This window comes from Octodon degus, unplaced genomic scaffold (assembly GCF_000260255.1).
Source record: "Octodon degus isolate 3935 unplaced genomic scaffold, OctDeg1.0 scaffold00002, whole genome shotgun sequence".
In the NCBI taxonomy this organism is placed as follows: domain Eukaryota; kingdom Metazoa; phylum Chordata; class Mammalia; order Rodentia; family Octodontidae; genus Octodon; species Octodon degus.
Window position 1 is genome coordinate 5,382,771 of NW_004524578.1, and position 20,653 is coordinate 5,403,423.

A 20,653-nucleotide genomic window follows, 5' to 3' on the forward strand; every position below is an offset into this window, starting at 1 on the left:
CTTTGCATGTCAGACACACCGTAGTCAGTTTTCCACTTAGTGGTGGTTGTATCGTTTTTTGGTTTTTGAGACGGGGTCTCACTATGTAGTCCAGGTTTGCCTTGAACTCGATTATCCCCAGTTGGCCTCAAACTCACAGGGATCCTCCTGCCTCAGCCTCTGAGTGCTAGGATTACAGGCATGCAGTACCGTACCCAGTTGCATTCCTGTGGATAGACCCACAGGACTAAGCCCTTCCCCCGGCGACCTCACACACATTCATTACACTGCAGAAAAAGTGGAACCCTTCCCTGGTATGCACGCAGCCCTGTGGCAGAGGGGACTCAGCCCATTGATTCCCAGCCAAGGGGGCCTGGGTGCATCCTGGTCAGGAGAGGTGGGGGATGGATGGGTGTAAGGGCTGTCCCCCGCTCCATAAAGCTGGGGCAGACCCAGCCTCGCCTCCTGAGTGTGTGCTTGCACTCACGCACCCTGTCTCCAGGAGTAGACGGCAGCACTTCTCCCTTTCTTATGTGTCTCAACACCTGGGTGATCCCCATTCGATCCACAGTGAGCCCCGGTGGAGTCTTTTGGGTGAGGGGTGCTTTCCGAAGCAGTGTGTGGACTGCAAAATAACGGGGAGCAGCCCACATCCCCACCTTTGAGCCGGGAGAGGCTCTGTTCTAACATCAAGCAACTTACTTTTTAAAGAAAAATTTTGACTGAAAATCTTTGCTGCCTACATCCAAGCACACTTTTCACCTCCATGTATTAAATGCAGTAGTCAGAGCCACAGCTGGATGTCATTCTGACTCAGTTACCCACATCTGTAGGTAAATAGGCACCTACTTCACGGGAAAAGAGCTCCCTGCATTCTCCACTGGGCATGGGGCAAAGACTCAGTTATGTCAGGGGCTCTCTGCACCAGCCACCCACTACAGCCACCTGGAGAGTGTTAGAAGACGGTGACCATACGCCCCCACAACAGCCTGAGACATCAGGATTTTTTAAAGCTCACCTGCTAATTCCCTGCAGCAGATGCTTGTTTCCTCTAAGATAGCCTCTCCCCTGCCCCCAGCACTGTTACAGCGCCTATCCCAAGCTCAAGTTCTCCCCTGTGGTGGGAAGCTCCTGGGTAACGTCATCTCTCCAAACCCAGCACCCCTCAGACTTCCAGTCATGTTGGTGCCAACTGCTGGGGTCCAGGATGGAGCCCACGAATCTGCCCGTGATGCACAACCAACTGTTGAGGCCACAGGTCCTCTCCAGTGGCTTTGTGGGAGATGGGGCCAGCTGAGCAGCAGAGACTTAGGTTGGCTTCACCTGGCGGGCCTCTGGCAGCCCCCATGCTGGTCTGAACATGCGGGGCCCCCAGGGTGCTATTTGTGCATTTCCTACCTCCCCTGTGATTTGAAGGTTGGTCTCCTTTCAGAGCAGCTTTACCTCTGGATGTTTATCTTTCTGAATTGAAAGACTCGACATGAGCCTGCTTGTCAGACAAGCAAGCAGAGAGTAGCTTGTCACAGAAAGGCAGGAGACAGACAACCTCGGGCATGATAGCACCAGCAGCTTCTCTATAGCCACACACACACCCACCCCGGAAGGCCCTTCCTCCAGCACAGGCTGTGGTCCTGCTCCAGGAGGACAGAGGGAGTCAGGTGACCCCGCCACATGCAGCAGCCCGAGGACAGGCCTGCTCCCTCTCTACCTCGGGTGCTGTTATTAACTCAAGCTGGGCTGCTGCTCTGTGGCTGGCGCTGTAGTAAAGTTTGCAGAGTTCTCTCAGAACCCCATAAATCAGGAGTTATGGGGACACTGGGGACACCAGATGGAGGAGGTGCACGTGTAGATGTGGGTCCCTGCCTGGGAGGAGACTTGTTTAGTGGAGAGACAGCTCTAGGCACTCCCAAGAGAGTGAGCAAAGACTCAGGAGCTCAGGGAACAGGGGTGGGCTCCAGGACTTCGGGAGCTGGCTGGCCCTTCCTTGGAGATACGGCGGTGTAGCACCTAGCAACAGGGACAGGTACACACTCCAAAGTGTGTCATTGAGGGAATTCACCCAAGTGGGCCTGCACAATGCCAACCTGGATGGGCTTGGGCAGTCACGGCACATGGCCTGTGGATATAACCGAGATATGGGAGCAGGGACGCATGAGGAAGGCTGCCACTGCGGCCATAACATGGCCCATACCATGCTGCTTGTTACCAAGGAGTGTCCTGAATGTGACCACGCTGTTCTGGATATGGCCGGTGGGGCAGTGGGTTTCTCTACACCAGCGTCCCCACCATCCTGACACTGATGTATGGGGTTATGGCAGCACCCAGTGATAAGAATTCCTTAGCTCGGATGAAGTCTGGGACCAAGGTTGTGTGTCATCTGTGGGTGACCGAAAGGTTCTAATGACTTTAAAAGATCATGAAGAATGAGAGGAAGAACTGGGGCACAGAGCGGAGGCTGCCAAGGCCGGGCCACTCCTCAGAACATGGGATGAGCCGTGCAGCTACCCTGACCTCCTCGGAGTAAACTCCGCTCCTCGCACCAGGGCTTCCTGGGCTGGAATTGCCGTACCTGGGGATTTGGTGTCAAAAGTAACACTGGTGGTCTCAAGCATTAGCCTGCAACTCTGGTATGCAAGAAAGGTTACATTTTATTTTAATTTTACTTAATTCTTAGCCCAATCCTCCAGGCTGTGGGAAATCCAACCCCAATCATGACAGGGCTTCTTTCTGTGCTCAGGACTGGCAAAAACCCCAGCGGTTCAGGTAGCAGGAAGGGCTCGGCTGGCTCCTGTGTCCATCAGGCCCAGCCCCTTCTGGGGGGCCAGCAAGCCCCCCGCCACTGTCTCGAGGATTGCAGAGCCCAGCTTTGTGCTCAGAACAGAGGCAAGAGATGAAATGCAACCAGGGCAAATGACTATTTCATCAGTCTGCATCTTAGCATGGCTGCTGTCACTACTGGTGGCTTTATTTCACACAGGTCTGAGGTTGGAAGTTCAAGGTCCAAATGCCACGGAATCTGGTGGGTGGCAAGGACTGTGCTCCATGACACTGTCTTTTTGTATCCTTGCATGGTACAGCAACCATGCCAATCTTTCTGTTCCTGTAAGGGTTCTGATGCCAGCATAAGGGTCCTACCATCCTGGCTTCACCTAACCCAATCACTTTGCAAAACCACTCCCTCCTAGTAATATCCCACTTTGGGGTAGGGCATCTCATGAATTTGGGAACAGGACACAAACCTGGAGTCCCTACATGGTGAAACGTTCTTCCGGCAGGCAGCTAGTCTAAGTGCCCTGCAAGTATTGCGAGCACCTGGGGGTGACACACAGGAGCCAGGTGAGGGGCAGCGTCACCGCAGAGGCCCCGTTCCAGCCCTTTGGCTCAGACTGTCCCTGTCTCTGCAGTGCTCATCCACCTGCGGGAAGGGGCTGCAGTCCCGTGTGGTGCAGTGCATGCACAAGGTCACCGGGCGTCACGGCAGTGAGTGTCCCACACTTTCGAAGCCAGCAGCCTACAGGCAGTGTCACCAGGAGGTCTGCAATGACAAGATCAATGTCAACACTATCACTTCTCCTCGCCTGGGTGAGTACCTCCCTTGGTTCTGGTCTCCAGGGGCTGCTGTGTCCCCTGACCATGAGTCCTGCTGGCTGTGGAGTTCTGTAAGCCAGAAAGCCACCTTCATTGAGCCTCGGAGAGGCTGACACTTGCCACTTCTGTGGAAGAGGAAGCTTAAAGCTTAAAGCAGGAGGATCTCAACCTAGAGTCCTACCTGATCAATTTTGCAAGATCTATTATCTATGTCTCAAAAAAACATAGATAATTCAAGAATGGAAGGGACTGCAGTATCACATACAGTCCCTTCAGCATCCCACTGGCCCCTCTGCCCACAAGAGACAGCACCCCTAAAATGGATCAGTGTTCCTGTGCATGGTGAAGGTGGAGCGAGGTGCTTCTTTATAGAAATGAAAGATCTTGGAAGTCAGTCATGAGGCGGGCCATGTGGGACGCAGGCACACACAGTGGGCAGGCTGCAGTGGCGCCAGGACCTGCCCTTCACCTGTCCATGCTCCAAGCCGGTGGGGGGATGGAAGGAGGATGAACATTTAATACTGATCTGAGGGCTGGGGATACAGCTCAGTGGCATAAATGCCTGCCTGACAAGTGCAGGGTCCCTAGTTTAATCCCTGGTACCACAAAAAGATCTAAACTACAATACTGATCTGGTAAATTATTTTCAGTTTCTGCATTTCCACATAGGAATCCCTAAAAATATATTCTTCCCAAAACTCCTTTCCCTCATGCAGGAGGGGTTTCAAAGCACCTCTCTCAGGGCTGAGGGCTTTTGGGCTTAGGGAGGTGACTCGTGGCTTGTGCCAGCATGAGCCTGCTTGGTGTCTTCCAGGCCACGCCGTGGGCAGCCAAGGCGTTGACCCTTGGGAGCAGCCTGGGCAAGAGGGGGCTTGTGCTCCAACAGTGGATCTTCCTTGTCCTCAGTTGGGAACTGCAGTGGTCAGCTTGAAGGTCAGAGAGCTTTGTTTGTTTGAGACGTTAGGCTGCCTAGTCAGACAGAGCTCAGAGATGGTGAATGGAGATTCTTAGGGAGCCTGGGCTGGCGCAGCAGGGTGGCTGCCGTGACTCCTATTAGGAGGGGAACAACAGGCAACACACTGGGGGATGAATGGACAGTGCAGGCAGAAGGCGAGGAAGCTGAGGGGTGTGCGCGTGAGCTCTGAAGACCCCCCTGTGGAGCCAGGGAGTGAGGCTGAGGCTGGGGAAAGGAGGATGTATGCACGAGGTAACGTGAGCCAGAGAGCCAGGAGAATGGGCAGCCTTCTGGGAGAGACCTGCAGGAAGCAGCATGTGGGAGATGGCGCTCTTGAGTTTGGAGGGGGGGTTCTGAGCAGGACCTGCTGGGCATGGGGTGAAGGGGAGAGGAATCGTGCGTAAAGTCCACCGGAGCAGATAGTACATACATGACAGAGGATGCTAAGGCCCTGAAGTAACTGGGGGAACCTGTTAGGGAATGAGCAGGGGGGATGGGGCCCAGAGGAAAGGGACGGTCGAATGCTGGCTCCAAAGGACTCAGGCCTGCAGGTTGCTGAGCTGGCACATGCAGAAGGCCAGGGGCCGTAGTGTGCCCAGGGATGGTGCAGCTTCATGGCTGAGCTCTGGGCACAAGGGAAAAAGCAGGATTGGCTGGGGCCTTTTGGAGTTTGGGTGAGAGTGAGAATCCCAAGAGGAAAGGAGGGTAAGTGTTGGGGTTAGGGCTGAGTGTTTTGTTGTTCTGAGGTGGTGGGGGCAGGGTGATTTGGTCTCCTTTGTCCAGAGTCAGAGCACCACATGGTCATTTTTATCTACAGCAAGTGCTTTTATCTATGAGCCAAGGACTAGCTGGCTGTGGGACGGGGTTGTGATGTATATTAGAAAAGTGGCTGAGATCAAGGTACACAGTTTGAAGGCCACTGTGAATGGCAAGCTGGTCCAGGGAGAGCGTGAGAGTGTGGGGCGATGGGGAGGCATTTTAACAGCAGTCTGGCTCTAAGGCCAAAGCTAAGACCCCAGAGGCAGAGGGTCCGCCTGGCCAAGGCATGAGAGCTGTGCGAGTGACAGCCTTGGAGAGGGGCTGCTGACTAGGATTTGTGGTTGAGAGGTGGCATCTGGCCAACATGGCGGCTGAGAGCCTGGCGGCATGAGGGAGGGCTGCCGAAGTGAGGTGAGCGGCACAGCCCGAGTTGGGGTTGCTGTGAATGAAGATGAAAAGGTCTTAGGGACTGGAGAGGAGCAGGGAGAGTTGGAGGGGAGTAATGCAGAGCAGGTAGGATGTGAGAGGAAGGAGAGGCTTGGGGAAGATGTTGCCCAGAGCGTGAGGAGGAAGTCTTGTCCCAGGAGCAGAGTGGGACAGGGGACAAGCGCCAGGAGAGACAGAGCAATTTTAAGGGATGAAAAGGCTGACGTCAGCTCCCACAGATATTAAAGTGTAGATCCCGAGAATATAAGTGGCCACAGTGTGGGGAGAGAGGACATAGAGAGACCCTCGGCCCCAAGAGTTAGCCTGGGCTCTCATGCGGTGATGGCTGGGGGGTCCTGCCAGGCTTTGGCTACTAAACAGGACCCATTAAGTCAGCAGGCGGTGAGTAGTAGTGGTGGCTTCATCTTCCTTTTGGCATGGGCACAGTCCACCCTCCAGTAGCCCTTTAAGCTGCACAGTGGATAGGGTTGGGGTGCTATGGATTTGGGCGTTGCTCTGCCTAGTGCCCTGTTTTGCCTCACAGAAAACTAGGCCCAGGGAGTTCAGACTGTCGTTGGGTAATTGGCCTGGTTCGTGCTGGAGGCCTGTCACGCTTTCCACTCTGATGGATGCTGAGGCAGTGGTCATAAGACCAGTCAGGGGTCTGGGTCTGAGGACCATTCTCGAATTATTTGAGTTGGGCTCTAATGTGTGGGGGCAGACTGAGAAATGAAGTCAGTCTTAAAGAAAAGCTGGCCAGGCCAGTACAGGCCTTGAGAGCTTTTGCTAGGCAGGCCATAAATTGGGCTGGATGTTTGCTACATCTCTCAGAGTTTGTCAGAGTTGATAGATGTAGTGAGAGCCCTGTTTGGACTGGTGAGAATATATTGGAGAAAGCTGTGGTGTTTTCCCATCTCTGTGACCGGGCTTGTGGCTCCATCTAGGGGCCTGTCTAAGAACTGTCTCAAGGTCTTGGTTATTTTGGGTGTGGACCTCCTGGGCTGAAGGGGTGGTCATCATCCAGTCATTGTCTCTAATCCAGGAGATTATTGATGAGATTGACCTCATTGATATCTCATCAGATGAGGTCAAAGATACAAGGGAGAGGAGGGAATTTTTTAATGTAACATGAGGGGTTTGACTCTAAGGCGAGGTTTTAGCTGGGAGAGGTTGGGTGGGGGGCACGTGATAGGGACATTAAGGCCAGCAATCTCTTGCAGAGGATGTGAGAGGAAGGAGAGGGCTTGGGGGCGGGGCTTCAGCAGCCTCAGCAGGAGTGATCTGTCAGGAAGAAGTCCTGTCATGGGCAGGGGTGGGGCTGGCTTGTGGAATGGAAGCTTTTGTATAAAGAAGAGTCTGAGGACGATGGCGGGTATGGGGTGGCATCAGGTAGAACAGAACGAATAAAAGCTCAGGCAAGAGCAGAAGGCAGCAAAGGCCTGATCTTTGGGGGCCTTGTCCCATTTGTCTGAGCTCTGGAGAAAGCAGTCAAGGTCAGAGAGGCTCTAAAGTTGAACAAACCACATCCTGGCCAAAGAGAGCTTGTAACATGACCTCACCATGTTAAGGGGAAGGATGAGGCATGTAGGCTTCATATAGGATTGAGACCATTACTGAGGCAGCACCTGTGGAAGGGTCTTTAGGAGGGCAGAGGCAGCTCCTCCCATGGTGAGCGGTGGGATTTAGATAGGAGAGACACCAGGAAAAGGTCTCAGGTGGAAAGGAGGCAATGAGGCCACTGGTTCTTGCTGTCTGAAAGGGGTCGAGGTGGGGAGCCACACACTGGGGCAGGAGGGCTCTACACCCCTGCCTCCCAAGTTTTTGGCACCACTATGAGGTAAACAGCCTGGTAAAGAACACAACTAGCCTGAATTCAGAGGTTCCAGGTGGGACATCCTAGAGGAACTCCAAAGGAGAATCCAAGCCCAGCTTATGCAGCTGGGTCTCTTATGGATAGGGTTGGGCGCTTAGGTGGGACAATGGGAAAAGCGGGGGACGTGAGACTGGGGGTCAAGAATGACCAAGTACGTGGCTATGGCAGTTCCAGCCTTCCAGTTGGAACAACTGTAGCAGGAAGTGGGCAGCTGCAGACTGTCAGACCATAGGCCATCTCTAAGGATGCATGGTGACCCGTTCCTGCTTTCCACTGTCGCCCTAGCTGCGCTGACCTACAAATGCACACGGGACCAGTGGACAGTGTATTGCCGGGTCATCCGAGAAAAGAACCTGTGCCAGGACATGAGGTGGTACCAGCGCTGCTGCCAGACCTGTAGGGACTTCTATGCAACCAAGATGCGCCAGCCACCTTCGCCGCCCAGCTCATGACGCATGGCCCAGTAGTTGCTTCACAGGCAGACTGCAGTCTGAAGCCTGGCTTTTAGTAAGTGGAGAGCACACCAGCCACCAAAGCACACCAGCCCTGCAGCCAGGCTCCCCAAAATATACCCCCTAAGGAAGCCCAAGAATCCAACTGCTTAGAACTTGAGAGTGGACTTTAACAGCGCCTTTAGTACTTAATATATTAACAGCCACTGGATGGCTTGCTGCAGCCAGGAAAAAATAGGCAGGAGTCACAAAATAATTGTAGTTTCTAAGATTCGTGTACCTCAAAGGGGAACCCCTCTGGCACAGTTATCAAAAGAGAGAGTTTGGTCCTCCTGCCCTTGGGGCACATCCTGAAAATGAGACATTGTAAGTCAGAAGAGGCTTTGCTCTGAACGCCAACAGTTCCATGGATGGAAGGAGAGATGGCAGACGGCCTTTGCTGATGGCTGCTCTGCACTCCCAGAGCCCACATCCCTTTTAATCTACCTTTCTGACAAATACTATTTTGCCTCTCCACCCATCTGCAAGAACATGCATGTATTTCCCAACTCCTGGGCCTTGCCTTGCAAGTCTGATCCCTGAGAATTTAAATCTGCATAGACCAAGGAGAATGCCAGCACCATGTAGGTCTCCATGCCATCTCTATGGGGAGAACATTCCAGAAGGTCTGGGGAGCCATCTACTCTTCAAAACTCTGCTGTCTGCTACATAGGGGAAGAAGAGCCTCTCCAAGGTGCTGTGAAAGGGGACGTGTGCTAATTGTGGTGATGGGACTGGTTCCTCACACAGGTGAGCTCAGCACAGCTTTGTCAGGGGAAGCCGCCCTCACGCTCTGTCTTGGGGGACAGCCAGCCACCCCAGCCAGCATGCTGCGAAGCTTTGCACCTCACAAACTCTGTGTTGCACCTCACAAACCCTACCAAGGACCTTGGCCTTTTACCTGAACCTCTGAGGACACAGCCTGTGTGCTGCGAGGCAGGCGTCCTCCTGCATGGAGTGCCGAGACCCGTGGAGGGACACTGCCTGCTGCAGGGGTCACATCCACCATGGCGTCTTCCAGCCCAGGCTCCATGGCCCCTGTTATCAGGCTGTCACTAATGACCCATTTTCTGTGAGGCAAGGAGGGTACTCAGAAGACATGAAGTTCTTTCAGTTCCCTCATCCCAGAGGTCTTCCACGTCTAGGAGGCCAGAGAAATGACTGTCCACTACATAGGGGACAGTCAGGGTGGCTTCATGGAGAGCGCAGTGGATTGTGGGGCACAGGCTGCCCAGGAAGCCTGGCCCAGTGGGAGTGGGGCCCCTGGAGGCCTGTTTTGCTCACCTACCTGGTGGGCGTTTCATGGGTGCTTTTGTTCTTTTTGACATTTTACCTGGAGAAACCCACCTTCTCCTCCCTGGTTTCAGACTCTTCCTTGGGCCAATTCCATGGAATAGTCTCCAAGTGCTTCTTGATTTATCGGTGCTGTTTTGTTGTAATTTTCACTACCCCACAGCAGAGAAGGGGGAGGGATGGCAGGGAATTTATTTGGTTCTGCTTGAATCACAAGTGCTGGGAACACTCTCTGGGTGCTCTGTGGAATCAACTGAGACAATGTCGGAATGGAGATGGAGGCGCCACCTACAGGGCAAGCTGCCAGCTGACACCCGGGGGCCAGTGTGAAGCGGCTCCTGGCTGACTCCTCAAACCCGCTTCCACAAAACCTTCAAATTCTAGAGAGCCAGGGGAGATCAGTTTTCTCCCAGCTCAGAATGTGCTGTTTGTTCACCGGGAGACAGTAGCAGTTTGCAGCCAAGAGCCGGAGTCCTAGAGGTCTTCCTTGCTTGGTCCGAAGGAGTCAGCTGAAGGGGCCAAGAGAACACATGTACCCACGCTGGGCATGTCCCCAGGGCCCTGAGTCGCCCACGTGGCCATCCCGGCTGGACTTCCCAGCAGGAGCCCTGCACCCTCAGAATGAACATGATTCAGTTATTACCAAACACCCTATGGTTCTCCTCAGCCCCATTAGCTCGTGCTGACATTGTCATTGCTAATGGCCCCAGCCAGACACCATGGTGACATTCTTGCTCTGCTCTGTGATGTTTGTGTGTTAAGGATGTCCTGCACTGTCACTCTAGTACTGTACCTTTGTGGTCACACAGATGTGTCACTAATCAGCATCTTGTGATCTTATGGTGCTATTTTAATTGGTGCAAACGAAAGCCTCTTGGTTGACCATGGCTTGCTACCACCAGAGGACAGGAACAAATCCTCATTGCGCTCTCTCTTCATTGCAGAGTCCAGTGTATATATTTTCCATTAGTTAACTGACATTATGTACTGTACCCATAGTATTTTTTTGTTTTGTTTTGTTTTAGTTTTTGGTGCTGGTTTTGAAAGAAAAAAATGACAAACATTGGATGCCATTATACATGAAAAATTAATCATTTCATTGGAACCAAGTTGAACATGTATAATAAAATGTTTTTCCATAACATTTTTGAGCTGTCTGTGAGGTAACAAATGAAAGCCAGTCCTCAGCTGACAGGAGGCGCCTGTGTCCCTCCCTGCTACGGGGTCACCCGCCCAGACCTGGCCTGCTGCAGGAAGCCAGCGCCTGCTCACCACAGCTGCAGCCTGAGTCAGAGGTCACTGGCAAATGCAGCTCTGGCAGGTGGAGCTTGTCCCTGAGCGGGCAGTAACGAATCATTCCATGCCAGGCCTTGTCCCTGTGTGGTTGTGAAACCCTGGGTGGGGCGTGAAGGGCTGGCAGCTGTCCGCACGTCAGGCCTCCAGCACAGAGCCGCCACCTCCCTGGCGGAGCAGTCCATGTTCCATGGGTGTGAGTGACCCACGCTGGGGGACCTCCAACAGGCCTTGCTATGCCACAGCAGGTGCCCACTCTTCTGTCTGGGCTCCCCAGCTGTACGCCTTCCCCTGCCAGCTTCCTCCTCCAGGAGGCCTGACATGCGTACCTCCCAGGACTAGGAATCTCACAAGGGCACCCACCTTCACCACCGGGACAGCCATGGCCACTCGGCTCCATCCAGCCTCACTTGGAATAGGGATGTCACGGCCAGGTAGGGGAGGGGCACCCTACTTCCTTGTGCCAGCAGGAGAAAGCATCAGGTGTCCCCAAGGACTTCGATAAGTTCCCTATCAGGGTGGCAGTGGCACTGAGAAATTTCACTGAATAAATTCAATGTAATAGAAAAATGGACTGCCCACGGTCCCCTGGTCACTAGGTCTGGCTTTCATGACTGAGCCACCTGAAGCAGGTGACTTTACAGAGAGGTTTTACTCGCAGCTGTGAGAGTCCCAGGTTAGTCCCTGCCCTCTTAATGCCATGAACACGGGGGACTCAGGGAAGTACACCTCTCCCCCTCCTGGGTGAACCCCAGAGCTCAAGTCCTACTCGCAGCACAGCACCAAGAAGCCTGGAGTCTGTGTTCTTTCCCCGCAGCTGTCACCTTCCCTGCCACTTGGTAGCATGTTCCCCTTTCTGGGACCGCTCTGGTCTCCAGCTGCCTGACTGCTGCCCTTCAGCAGATGGCGAGTGAGCTACTGTTATGCACCCCGTGCTTCATAGATTTGCCAGGATCACAAAGGAATAAGCGACTTACGGAGCTCACACAGCTCTGCTGTGCAGACGGGCCAGGCGACCTCACAACCGGAAATGGGTGGAGAGAAGAGAGCAGGCGCTCTGAGGAAGGAAAGGTCAGGACTTCCGGTGTGTGCTTGTTGACTGACCTTCTCGACACAGCCGCGAGTGCTGGCCCTGGAATCTTCGCGCCTTCACTTCCCACGTGCAGCCTCCCGTCTCCCCACCCCCCTGCCTGAGCCCTCGCCCTCTCCTGGCCCTCGCCCCCTGCTCTGGGCCCACATGACAGCCTGACTGCAGGACCGGGCTGCATAGACACAGCCACATACCCTTGTCCAGCGAGGCAGCCCTCTCCTTTGGCTCCACCTCTTGGCCTGGCTCCTGCAGCACCACCAGTTCCTGCCTTTTCCCTCCTCATCTCCCTCCTCCCTACTGCTCTTCTAGGTGATGGCGTAGCTGCAGCTCGGCCCCACATCCTCATTCTCTCTCCTTTCTTTCCAAGACCCAAGACATTTAAACTATGCGCACTGTGCCCTCTCCCAAAGGAGCTCCTCAGCCTCCGCTGGAACGTAGCCCCAGGCTGGCCCATCAGAGTTGTCCCAGCTCGGGACCTGTGGCGAGGTTCAGCAGTGTCCAGGGAGAACGTCCTGACACACTCCGCATCCCTGGTCTCCTAAAAATTTCACCGTGTAGGATGTATGTGTCTTTACTGCATGCCCCAGTTCACTTGCCACTTCTTGCTTTTCTGGTCTAAGGAGGTCACAATGAGGAGAATTCAGGTGATTCTACAGAGGGACAACAGTACAGTCAAGGTACCTCATAGCAGAGAGTGGGAGGGTCAACATCAACCCTGGGGAAAACGGGGATGACACTGGGGGTGATACTGTTGTCTGCCCCAGATGTGAGCCGATGGGATGTCCCTTCTTCACTGGGATACAAAAGAATGCATCTTCTAGTCAGTGGCCACACTCCGTGACTTTGAACCATGTTGGTTTCCCTCACAAAGAGCCCACGCCTGGCACAGTACTGCATTTGGGGTTCTTAGTTAAGATTGTGGTGCTCTACTGTTACCGGCAGCACCCATCCTGTATTTTGAAGCCAGGTTGCTAAGTTACATGGGAATATGATGGGGACCTTAGGCACTGCTTCATTCTTTAGCTCTTTAGACGTGACATGAAAATATGCCATTCCTTGGAAATAAAAAGAGACAGGGACAGTCTTTGAAAGCATCAAGAAGGACCAGCCAAATAGCTCAGTGGATTAAAGTGCCTGCAAGCAGGCATAGGGGCCAGGGATTCAATCCCTGGGCCTGCTGTGCCGGCCCCACCCCCAGGGCACACTGAGACATTGAGACTGGGCGTGGTGGTGCATGCCTGTAATCCCAGCTCTTGGGAGGCTGTAAACAGGCGGATCACTACAAGTCTGATGTAGTAGTGAGACCCTGAACACCCTGTAGACCCTTCCCTAAAATGTAAAAAGAAAAAAAAAAAAAAAGCCAGCATCAGGATACACCTCACTGGCAAGTGCGACAGCAGGTCCATCACCAGTGGTGCTATATAAACCCAGCAAGCTAACTATAAAGGATCCCTTCGTGGCTGTAAGAAAGGGGGCAGGGAAACCTCCAGAGGTCAGAGGAGAGCAACTTGCCTGGGATTTCTGAGTTCCTGCTACAACCGTAGCGCTGTTCCTCACTAACCAGCCAGAGGCTCCAGAGACCCACACAGCAGGCAGCCCAGAATTATTGGAAGAGGAACATCTCAGCAGTCACTCAACAGCAATCGCACAGAAAATGAAAGAGCTTGATCAGATTTACGGACAACATAGGCAAACCTTCGGGATGGTGGTGAGAAGTTTGAGCAAAGCTTAATATCTTTCTCTAGAAAAGGCTATACAGTTTACAGAGTCCGAATTTACAGGAAATAGGTGATCCATGTGTTGAAGAACTCAAACATTTTATTGCAGAGTATGATAATCCTACTCAAAATTTTGGAGAGCCTTTTGAGACTACACAGTAGTCAGGCAGATAAATTTTCTAGAGGATTTTCCCAGATTACTTAGATCCTTCATATAAGGATTGTTCTGATGAAAAACACTTCAGGAGTTTTCTATATCAAATAAACACCTCATGCAGTATGTTCAAAATAAAAAAAATAAAAAAAACACACCATTCTTGGGGCTGGGGATATTTAGCTCAGTGGCAGAACTGGTACTTAGCATGTGAGAGGTCCTGGGTTCAATTTCCAGGACTATCAGGGGGCAGATAAACAAAATGTGCTATTTCTTACTGGGTTACAATATCAGTCCCATTTACTCTCTTGCCTGGAAAAAGGCAGGCAGCTTCAGAGCCTTCCACTTGGCCTTCCTTCTGCAACAGCTCTTGATCCCACATGCCCAGGACTGAGTTCACCCATTCACACTGGCCATACAGAGACAGGAAAAATGACCACTGGCAGTTTTCCCCCACTAGACCTATGCCAAGCAAAATCTGGACTAGGACCCAATTATGTAAACCATATCTCCTTCACATTAAAAGACCCTTACCCTGGGTCCAGGGTACCAATATGAACTTGGATTCTGTGTGCAAGTCCTCTAAATCAAGGGTCCCCATACCCAAGGTACTGGCCTGTGGCCTGTGAAGAGCCTGGGAACACAGAGTAGCAGGTGTGCAAGCAAACTTCATCTGTATCCGCGTCTCTCACATGACTGCCGGAGCGTTGCCTCCTGGTAGACCGGTGATAGCACTAGATTCTCATAGAAGCACAGACCACACTAGGACGCCTGCATGCACAGAATGCAGATTGCGCCCCATTTATGAGACTCGAACAGAGAAACCATCCTCACCACTTATGTGGAAAAACTGCCTTCTATGAAACCAGTCCCTGGTGCCGGAAAGGTTGGACACAGCTGCTCTAAATGTCTGTGTACGTTTCAAGTAAATGACTGAAGAGCCCTTTGGGGAAAGGTTGGTGCAGACTGTCTGTGACCTTTCCCTTCCTAGGACCGAGCCTCTACTTCAGTGCATGGACTGTGGCGTGAACACGAGCCCAGAATGGAAACGGAGAAGACGCTGTGACTTGACAGTATGATTACTCTGGAGCATTCGATGTAAACTGAGTTAGATCCTCATGGGCTGTCCATCGATCCCGCCCTACTTGCTGGTTCTGGTCATGATCCCCAAACCTGGGGACAGGTCAGGACCTCCACTGCTGTTAGCCTCACCGGGGCACTCACTCAGATAATTAGGTCAACCCTGCTTCAGTTATCAAAGTCTCTCATCCTCTGGGTGGGCGCGTTGATGCCTATTCCTCCACCTGCCGTAGAACTTCAACTTCCCTTTGTGTGGCCACCCATTTCCCCAAGATCCCTTGTGCCCTGTGTCTCCGGTGCGTTGCCAGGGAGTTCAGGCCATGGAGAGCAAGCCACCAGACTCCCCTGTCCCAGACGGGGTCTCACACACACTCCAACAGTGTCCGCAGATACGTTTTGGTCAGATTTTGCTGTGCCTTTGGTATCTAAGGCCTTCCCTTCTCTGGCTGGTTATGCTGTGACTTGGTTGTCTATCTGGTAGCCAGGTGGGAGGTCAGTGAGGCAAATTCTGAGGGACTCATGTTACTTGACAAGGAGGAAGTCCGAGCGTCATCATCCAGCAAGGAAGTAGTGACAGCATTCATAGGTAAGAGCCGCTTCTCAGGCTGGGAAGATTCCAGAAAACTGAGGCTTCATAGATTTCAGGGCAGTGACCTAATAATCCCATCCAAATTTTAAAGCCCCCCCCCCCTTTCCTAATCAGGATCCTGACCAGGAGTTAACCAACCTGCTGGGGCCAAGGGCACATGTACCTTCTCTGCAGCTGTCCTAGTCCTTAAAATCTTGCCTGACCCTTAGCTTTCTCTGACCTCCTGTTATGAAAGTGTGGCTAACTTTCCCATTTCACCTTTAATGAGTGATTGATCAGCAGCAACTTATTCATCATCTGTGTTCGTTACATCACTAACTTTCTGCCACATCATTTCATGACCTTGTTATATCTATTTCTCTACGTCATCCAAATGCACCAGCGGTGATAGTATCATCATTGCTGGTAAAAAAAAAAAAAAAAAAAAGACACAGTTTTGCCTCCTGAGCCGGGTTCTAGTGTCCAGCTGGTGGGTTCCTGCTGCCTCAAAGTCTTATTTTAAGGTCTGCTTTCTCAGGCCAGTCCAAGAACCAACCACCTTATTCCACAACCTCAGAAGCCAGTCTCTGAGATGGAGGTTTGTGCACAAGAGGTTCACCGCGAACACCATGATGCCCTCGAGAATACCACGATGGAGAGGAAAAGACACCTGGGATGGGAGCTAGGGAACCCAGATGCAGTCCCAGGAAGAGCTCGGCCAGGAGCACAGGGAGCTGTGGCCTGGGAATGGCCTTTCCGAGTTGCCCCAAGCAGGAACAAGGAGGCAAGGCTTCGTACATCCCAGGCAGGGGTGTGATCCTGAGAGGCCACTCACTGAGAGCAGTGTGTGGGGACAGACCTTCTGAGCGAAACCACCACTGCTGGCAACAGGAGAATGAGTGCCTTAGTCTTAAAGGGGCGTCTGTGTAGCGTACAACAGCGTCCACTACGTGCTTCAAACTCAGAATTTTCACAAAGTTGAATTCCCAGCGTCCTCCCTCAGTCACCCCACAGGTTTCCTCAAATCAGCAAATGACACCACTAACCTGCTAGTGGCTGCTGCTCAAAACCGCAGATTTACCTTTGTATCCTCAGTTTCCCTTTCTGTCCCTAGTCCAGTCAGCCACCAGTACCACCAGTCCTGCCTCCATTTGTTGTTCCTAATTTCTCAGCCACTACTTTGTGCCAAATCCCAGGCTTCTCACTGCTGCCAAGCTGTGGCTTTCTGCCTTGGTCACTTAAGGATCCTATAAGCAAATACTTTAGGTGATTTATAAACAACAGAAATGTACCTATCACCATTCTGGCGGCTGGGCAGTCTACGATCGAGATACTAACAGATTGGGTGTCTGGTAAGAGCTATTCTGCTTCTTAGATGGTGCCTTTTTCCTTCATTTTCACCTCTTTGGGGCCTCTTTTGTTGTTTTTAAGGGCACTAATTGCATTGGGGAGGGCCCCAGCTTCATGACCTAATCTCCTAGCTGTCCCACATCTCAAAACCACTGAGGATTCCACTCCAATACATGACATTTGACGAGTCACAAACATTAGAGCCAGAGGATTTCCTGAGTGTCTCCCTCCTCCCTTTCTGGCTCCCTCCAATATATTCCCCGCCCCCCAGGTAAGGTAATATTTGGAAAACAGAAAGCAAACTAAAAACACAACACAGCCCATGCCTGTCCTCCTGCTCGACATCCTCCAACAGCTTTAGGCACTACGGCCCTCTCTAGACCTGTGCTCCTGCCCGCCCTCCCTTCCCTCCCTCCCTCCCTGTCACAGATGTGGCACCTCTCAGCACACAGTTCTTCCCGTGGCCACTGTCCCTGGGCACTCCCAAGTGTGGCCGCCATGTTTGCCCCTGCTCAGTACGTGCCAGAACCGAGAATTATCTTGGTAAGTTTTGTTCACATGTGCGTTCCCCTCTGAAAAATAAATTGTACGAGGGTGGGAATTGCGTTGCAGCCCTCTTGTGTGTCACTAGACCCCAGGTGTGCAGCATATGTGTGCCTGAAATAAACACTCGCCCCCTTCTAGTTCCAATTTCTATTGTTGACATTATTTGCAGATAAATTAAGGACTGCACCAGACAATGTTTGTACTGGATAATAAAATTGCATTCTAAATGTGATGAATTTTTTGGCTTGTGCCTCAAGTGATACAAATATTTGGACAACCAGCTTTAAATCAATGAGAAAAAGATGGGTGCCATTTTTCAAGTTCTCCCCCTTGTCAGCCATCCTTCGCCAACACAGATAGGTGCTTCCATGGTAACAGAATGCTATTTATTTCTCCTTGTCATTGTATCTGTGGGACAGGGAGGTGAGGGAGAGATTCAGGAGGCAAAGAATGTCTGCAATTCAGCGAAGCTCTCTGTCTACTTGCTGTGGCAGCACCCTTGGGTGTGTGGCTTGTGGTGCTGTCAGGGCGACCCTGCAGGCCAGCTCGCCGTGGAATTTCCTTGGACACGATGACCTCAAATGCGTCCCCCAAGGCCCATGTGTGGAGCCTTTAGGAGATGGGGCCTAGTGGGATAAAGTTACACCACTGTCACCCTTGAAGGGGACAGGGGACCCAGACCCGCACTCTCTCTGCTCCTTGGACACCATGACATGACCACCAGGCCTGAGCGTGGATTATCTACATCCAACTCTGCTACGATGAGGTTCTGCTTCCCTAGAGAGGCTCACAGCAGTGGATTCAAGCAACACAGGCTGAACCCCCAAACTGTGAACCAAAATAAATCCTTCCTCCAAGTTAATTTTCCTCAATTATTGTCCCCTTCCCCACTCACTAGGAGTTCTCCTCCCCCTCGATTTGAAGCCCTCTTCAGAAAAATAGCCCCTTTCAGAGCTTGAGCAGCTTCTACATTTCAAGGGCCAGCACTCAACAGTAACCAAGAAGTTAGAAGGTTTTCCTTCTGGAATTTCTCAGGAAAACACCTTGATTTCCCTTGGAGCAGACTAGATGCTCAGAACAGGGGGCAGATCCATCCCACGGCAGGAAAAAGGTAAAGAACTCAGGAAACCAGAGACCTCTGGCAGGTAGAACTCAGTGGGACAAAGCACAGTGTCCAGGTGAGCGCCAGCCACACAAGGGCTGAATTAGCACCCCCCAATTCCTGACACCGTGTCCATGCAGAGCCCAGCGTTCTGTGTGAGGCACACAGGCAGGACGCACAGATGTGGACCCGGCTTAGATGGGGCTCAAAGAAAGGAGGAGTCCCTCAGCCAGTTTGCAATAAGCTCTTTGCTCCTTTGCTCTCCGCCCCGACACTCTCCTGTGCTCACTTGTTCTTGCCATCTCATTTGCTCCCTTCCTGCTCCTTCTCTCTGCTCATTTGCTCCCTATTTCTTCTCTTTCCTTCATCCCATATCCATCTCTCCTACCTACTGCCCTCTGCTGCTTAAGATGAGTATCCATTCCTGACTGCAGCCCCACTGGATTCGTGGAGCCCTCCACCGCGAACCCACTCACCGGTGTCCGGGGGAGAGAGCTGCCCTCGGTGCGTCCCTCTGCACCTTCCCCCTGCCAAGCGCCCTTTACAAAGCTGCTCTGCTCTCTGCCTTCTCTCCCAGGACCTTGCAAGCTGGCTGTGCTTTAGCCGTGTCAGAGGCCTCTGAGGCTCACTGCCAGCTCGTGGGCCGCGTGTGCCAGTCACTCATTCAACAATCCATTGGCCAATGACGTGTCTCCAGCGATCAGCTCTCTCTCCAACGAGGTTGGTGTTAACACGTCAGTTGATGGTTATAAAACAGCAATTCTGGAAGTCTTGTGCAAGGATTGCTATGTATTCACACGTTGTAAAAATAATATGTGGCGAAGTCAACATGCAACCATGACTCTTGGTATAGCAACCCTGAGAGACGCTGAAAGCTCAGTGGAAGCCAGATGCCACTTTCTTAACCTGAGATGTAGGAGAAGGAAGAGAGTGTGGTGGACATTATGGTGGGGTCGGCTTAATGTGCTAATGGTCCTTGTAATATTTTGTTTTACAAAATAGACGTAATATATCATACATATTACATTACAGTGTTGCATTTCTATCCTTTATGTACTTTCCTGTGTGTTGGCATGAGTACACAGACACACAGTGCACAAGGGAAGGTGGCGTGGGACAATGTTCTGTGGCCCCGGAGCAGTTTCAGCAGGGTCCCTGTACGCCTGGGAGCAACAGCCACAGCTCAGTTAGGACGCAGGCTCCTACAGCAGTTGCAATACCTATCTGAATACGTGCTTAAGACATATAAACTATTTATAACATGACTCACAGATTAAACACCCATTTCACGGTGCAAATCAATAAACTTTTATTAAGCAGTGTGGTGGAGGGTGGGCGAAGGGAGGAAAAATGAATAACGCCCAGCCCCCGTCCAGGGACAGCCTCAACACTATGTTATTATACCCTTCTCCTGGCACAGAAGGGGCTCTGCCCAAATGGGGGAAAATATTCAAGTCAGTTCAAAACTAATAGGGCTGCTGGCGCTGGATTCAGGATAAACAAACCCCTGCCCAGAGAGAGATCAGATATCCTGTCTTTCGGATTGAACTCAGCAAAGCCAAGTTCTCAAGGGCCCAATGCCTTGCTAAACAGGTACCCTCAAATGAACCCCATGCCTCCGACATTTCAGTGATCACAAATGTCATGGTCTTGTGACAAAGCCCATGCCTCCCAAGCTGGGCAGAGGGGCTATATCCAATGGCCCTCCTTGGCTTCCTCTGGCTGGTCAGAATGCGTAGATATTATCTGTCTGCACACAGCCAGCTGCAAACATGAGATTCAGACTTGTCATGATCCCTCTAGCTCAGCCTTCCCAGCACTGGGATTACAGGCCTGCACCACCCCACCTGATTTCAGTGGTGGGGCCAGCATGGCCTATGGGACTGGGGATCAAACCCAGGCAACCCTGCTTGCCAGGCAGGCACTTAGACCCCTGAACTATTTCCCCAGCCCACGGGAGCATACACTTTAAAAGAACAGGAACTCGTGAAAGAAAAGAATCAAGTAGAACAGAAAAAAGCACCAAGCGTTCACAAGCTTGGAAACAGCCTTGGCAAGCAGAGTTGTACGAATGTAAAAACTGAAGCATTGGATGAATTCTAGGGGTAAAGGAATCAGATTCATGAATTGAAAGATAACTGTGAAGAATTTTATCCAGAAAGCAGTAGAGACAAGGGAATAAAATGAAACGAAAAGGCAAATCAGATAAAGCAAAGGTAGTTTGAAAAGTATCAACTTTTGTCTACTAATTGCTCCAAGGACAAGAACAAAAGAAATGACAAAAGAACTGCATTTGAAGAGGTAATGATTAAGGGATGTGCAAAATACAAAGTCGTGAGTCCTTAAATAAAAAGGCGTTACAAACCAAGGTGCAAGGGCTCCCAACTC

The 20,653-nt window shown here is 51.8% G+C and overlaps 1 protein-coding gene and 1 long non-coding RNA gene across 5 annotated transcripts in view; one reads left to right on the forward strand and one right to left on the reverse strand.

Annotated features, from left to right (window-relative positions):
• Positions 1 to 8,301, forward strand: part of Adamts17 (ADAM metallopeptidase with thrombospondin type 1 motif 17) — a 356,834-nt gene extending 348,533 nt beyond the window's left edge. For both annotated transcript variants that reach the window (XM_023709886.1, XM_004623253.2), the window contains 2 exons: positions 3,384 to 3,561; positions 7,866 to 8,301. In XM_023709886.1, coding sequence (XP_023565654.1) covers positions 3,384 to 3,561; positions 7,866 to 8,032 — 345 coding nt within the window. In that variant the 3' untranslated portion in view covers positions 8,033 to 8,301. The remainder of the gene's footprint in view (positions 1 to 3,383; positions 3,562 to 7,865) is intronic.
• On the reverse strand, positions 3,427 to 11,768 carry LOC111815357. Of its 3 annotated transcripts, XR_002820057.1 has the most exons (4): positions 11,635 to 11,768; positions 9,419 to 9,605; positions 8,973 to 9,141; positions 3,434 to 3,514 (listed from the first exon to the last, which is right to left on the reverse strand). It is a non-coding gene; the product is annotated as an uncharacterized LOC111815357 (long non-coding RNA). The 3 variants fall into 3 exon arrangements; XR_002820058.1 differs by lacking the exon at positions 8,973 to 9,141 and having other exon boundaries at positions 3,427 to 3,514; XR_002820056.1 differs by lacking the exon at positions 3,434 to 3,514 and having other exon boundaries at positions 8,322 to 9,141.
• Positions 11,769 to 20,653: the final 8,885 nt, after the last annotated feature.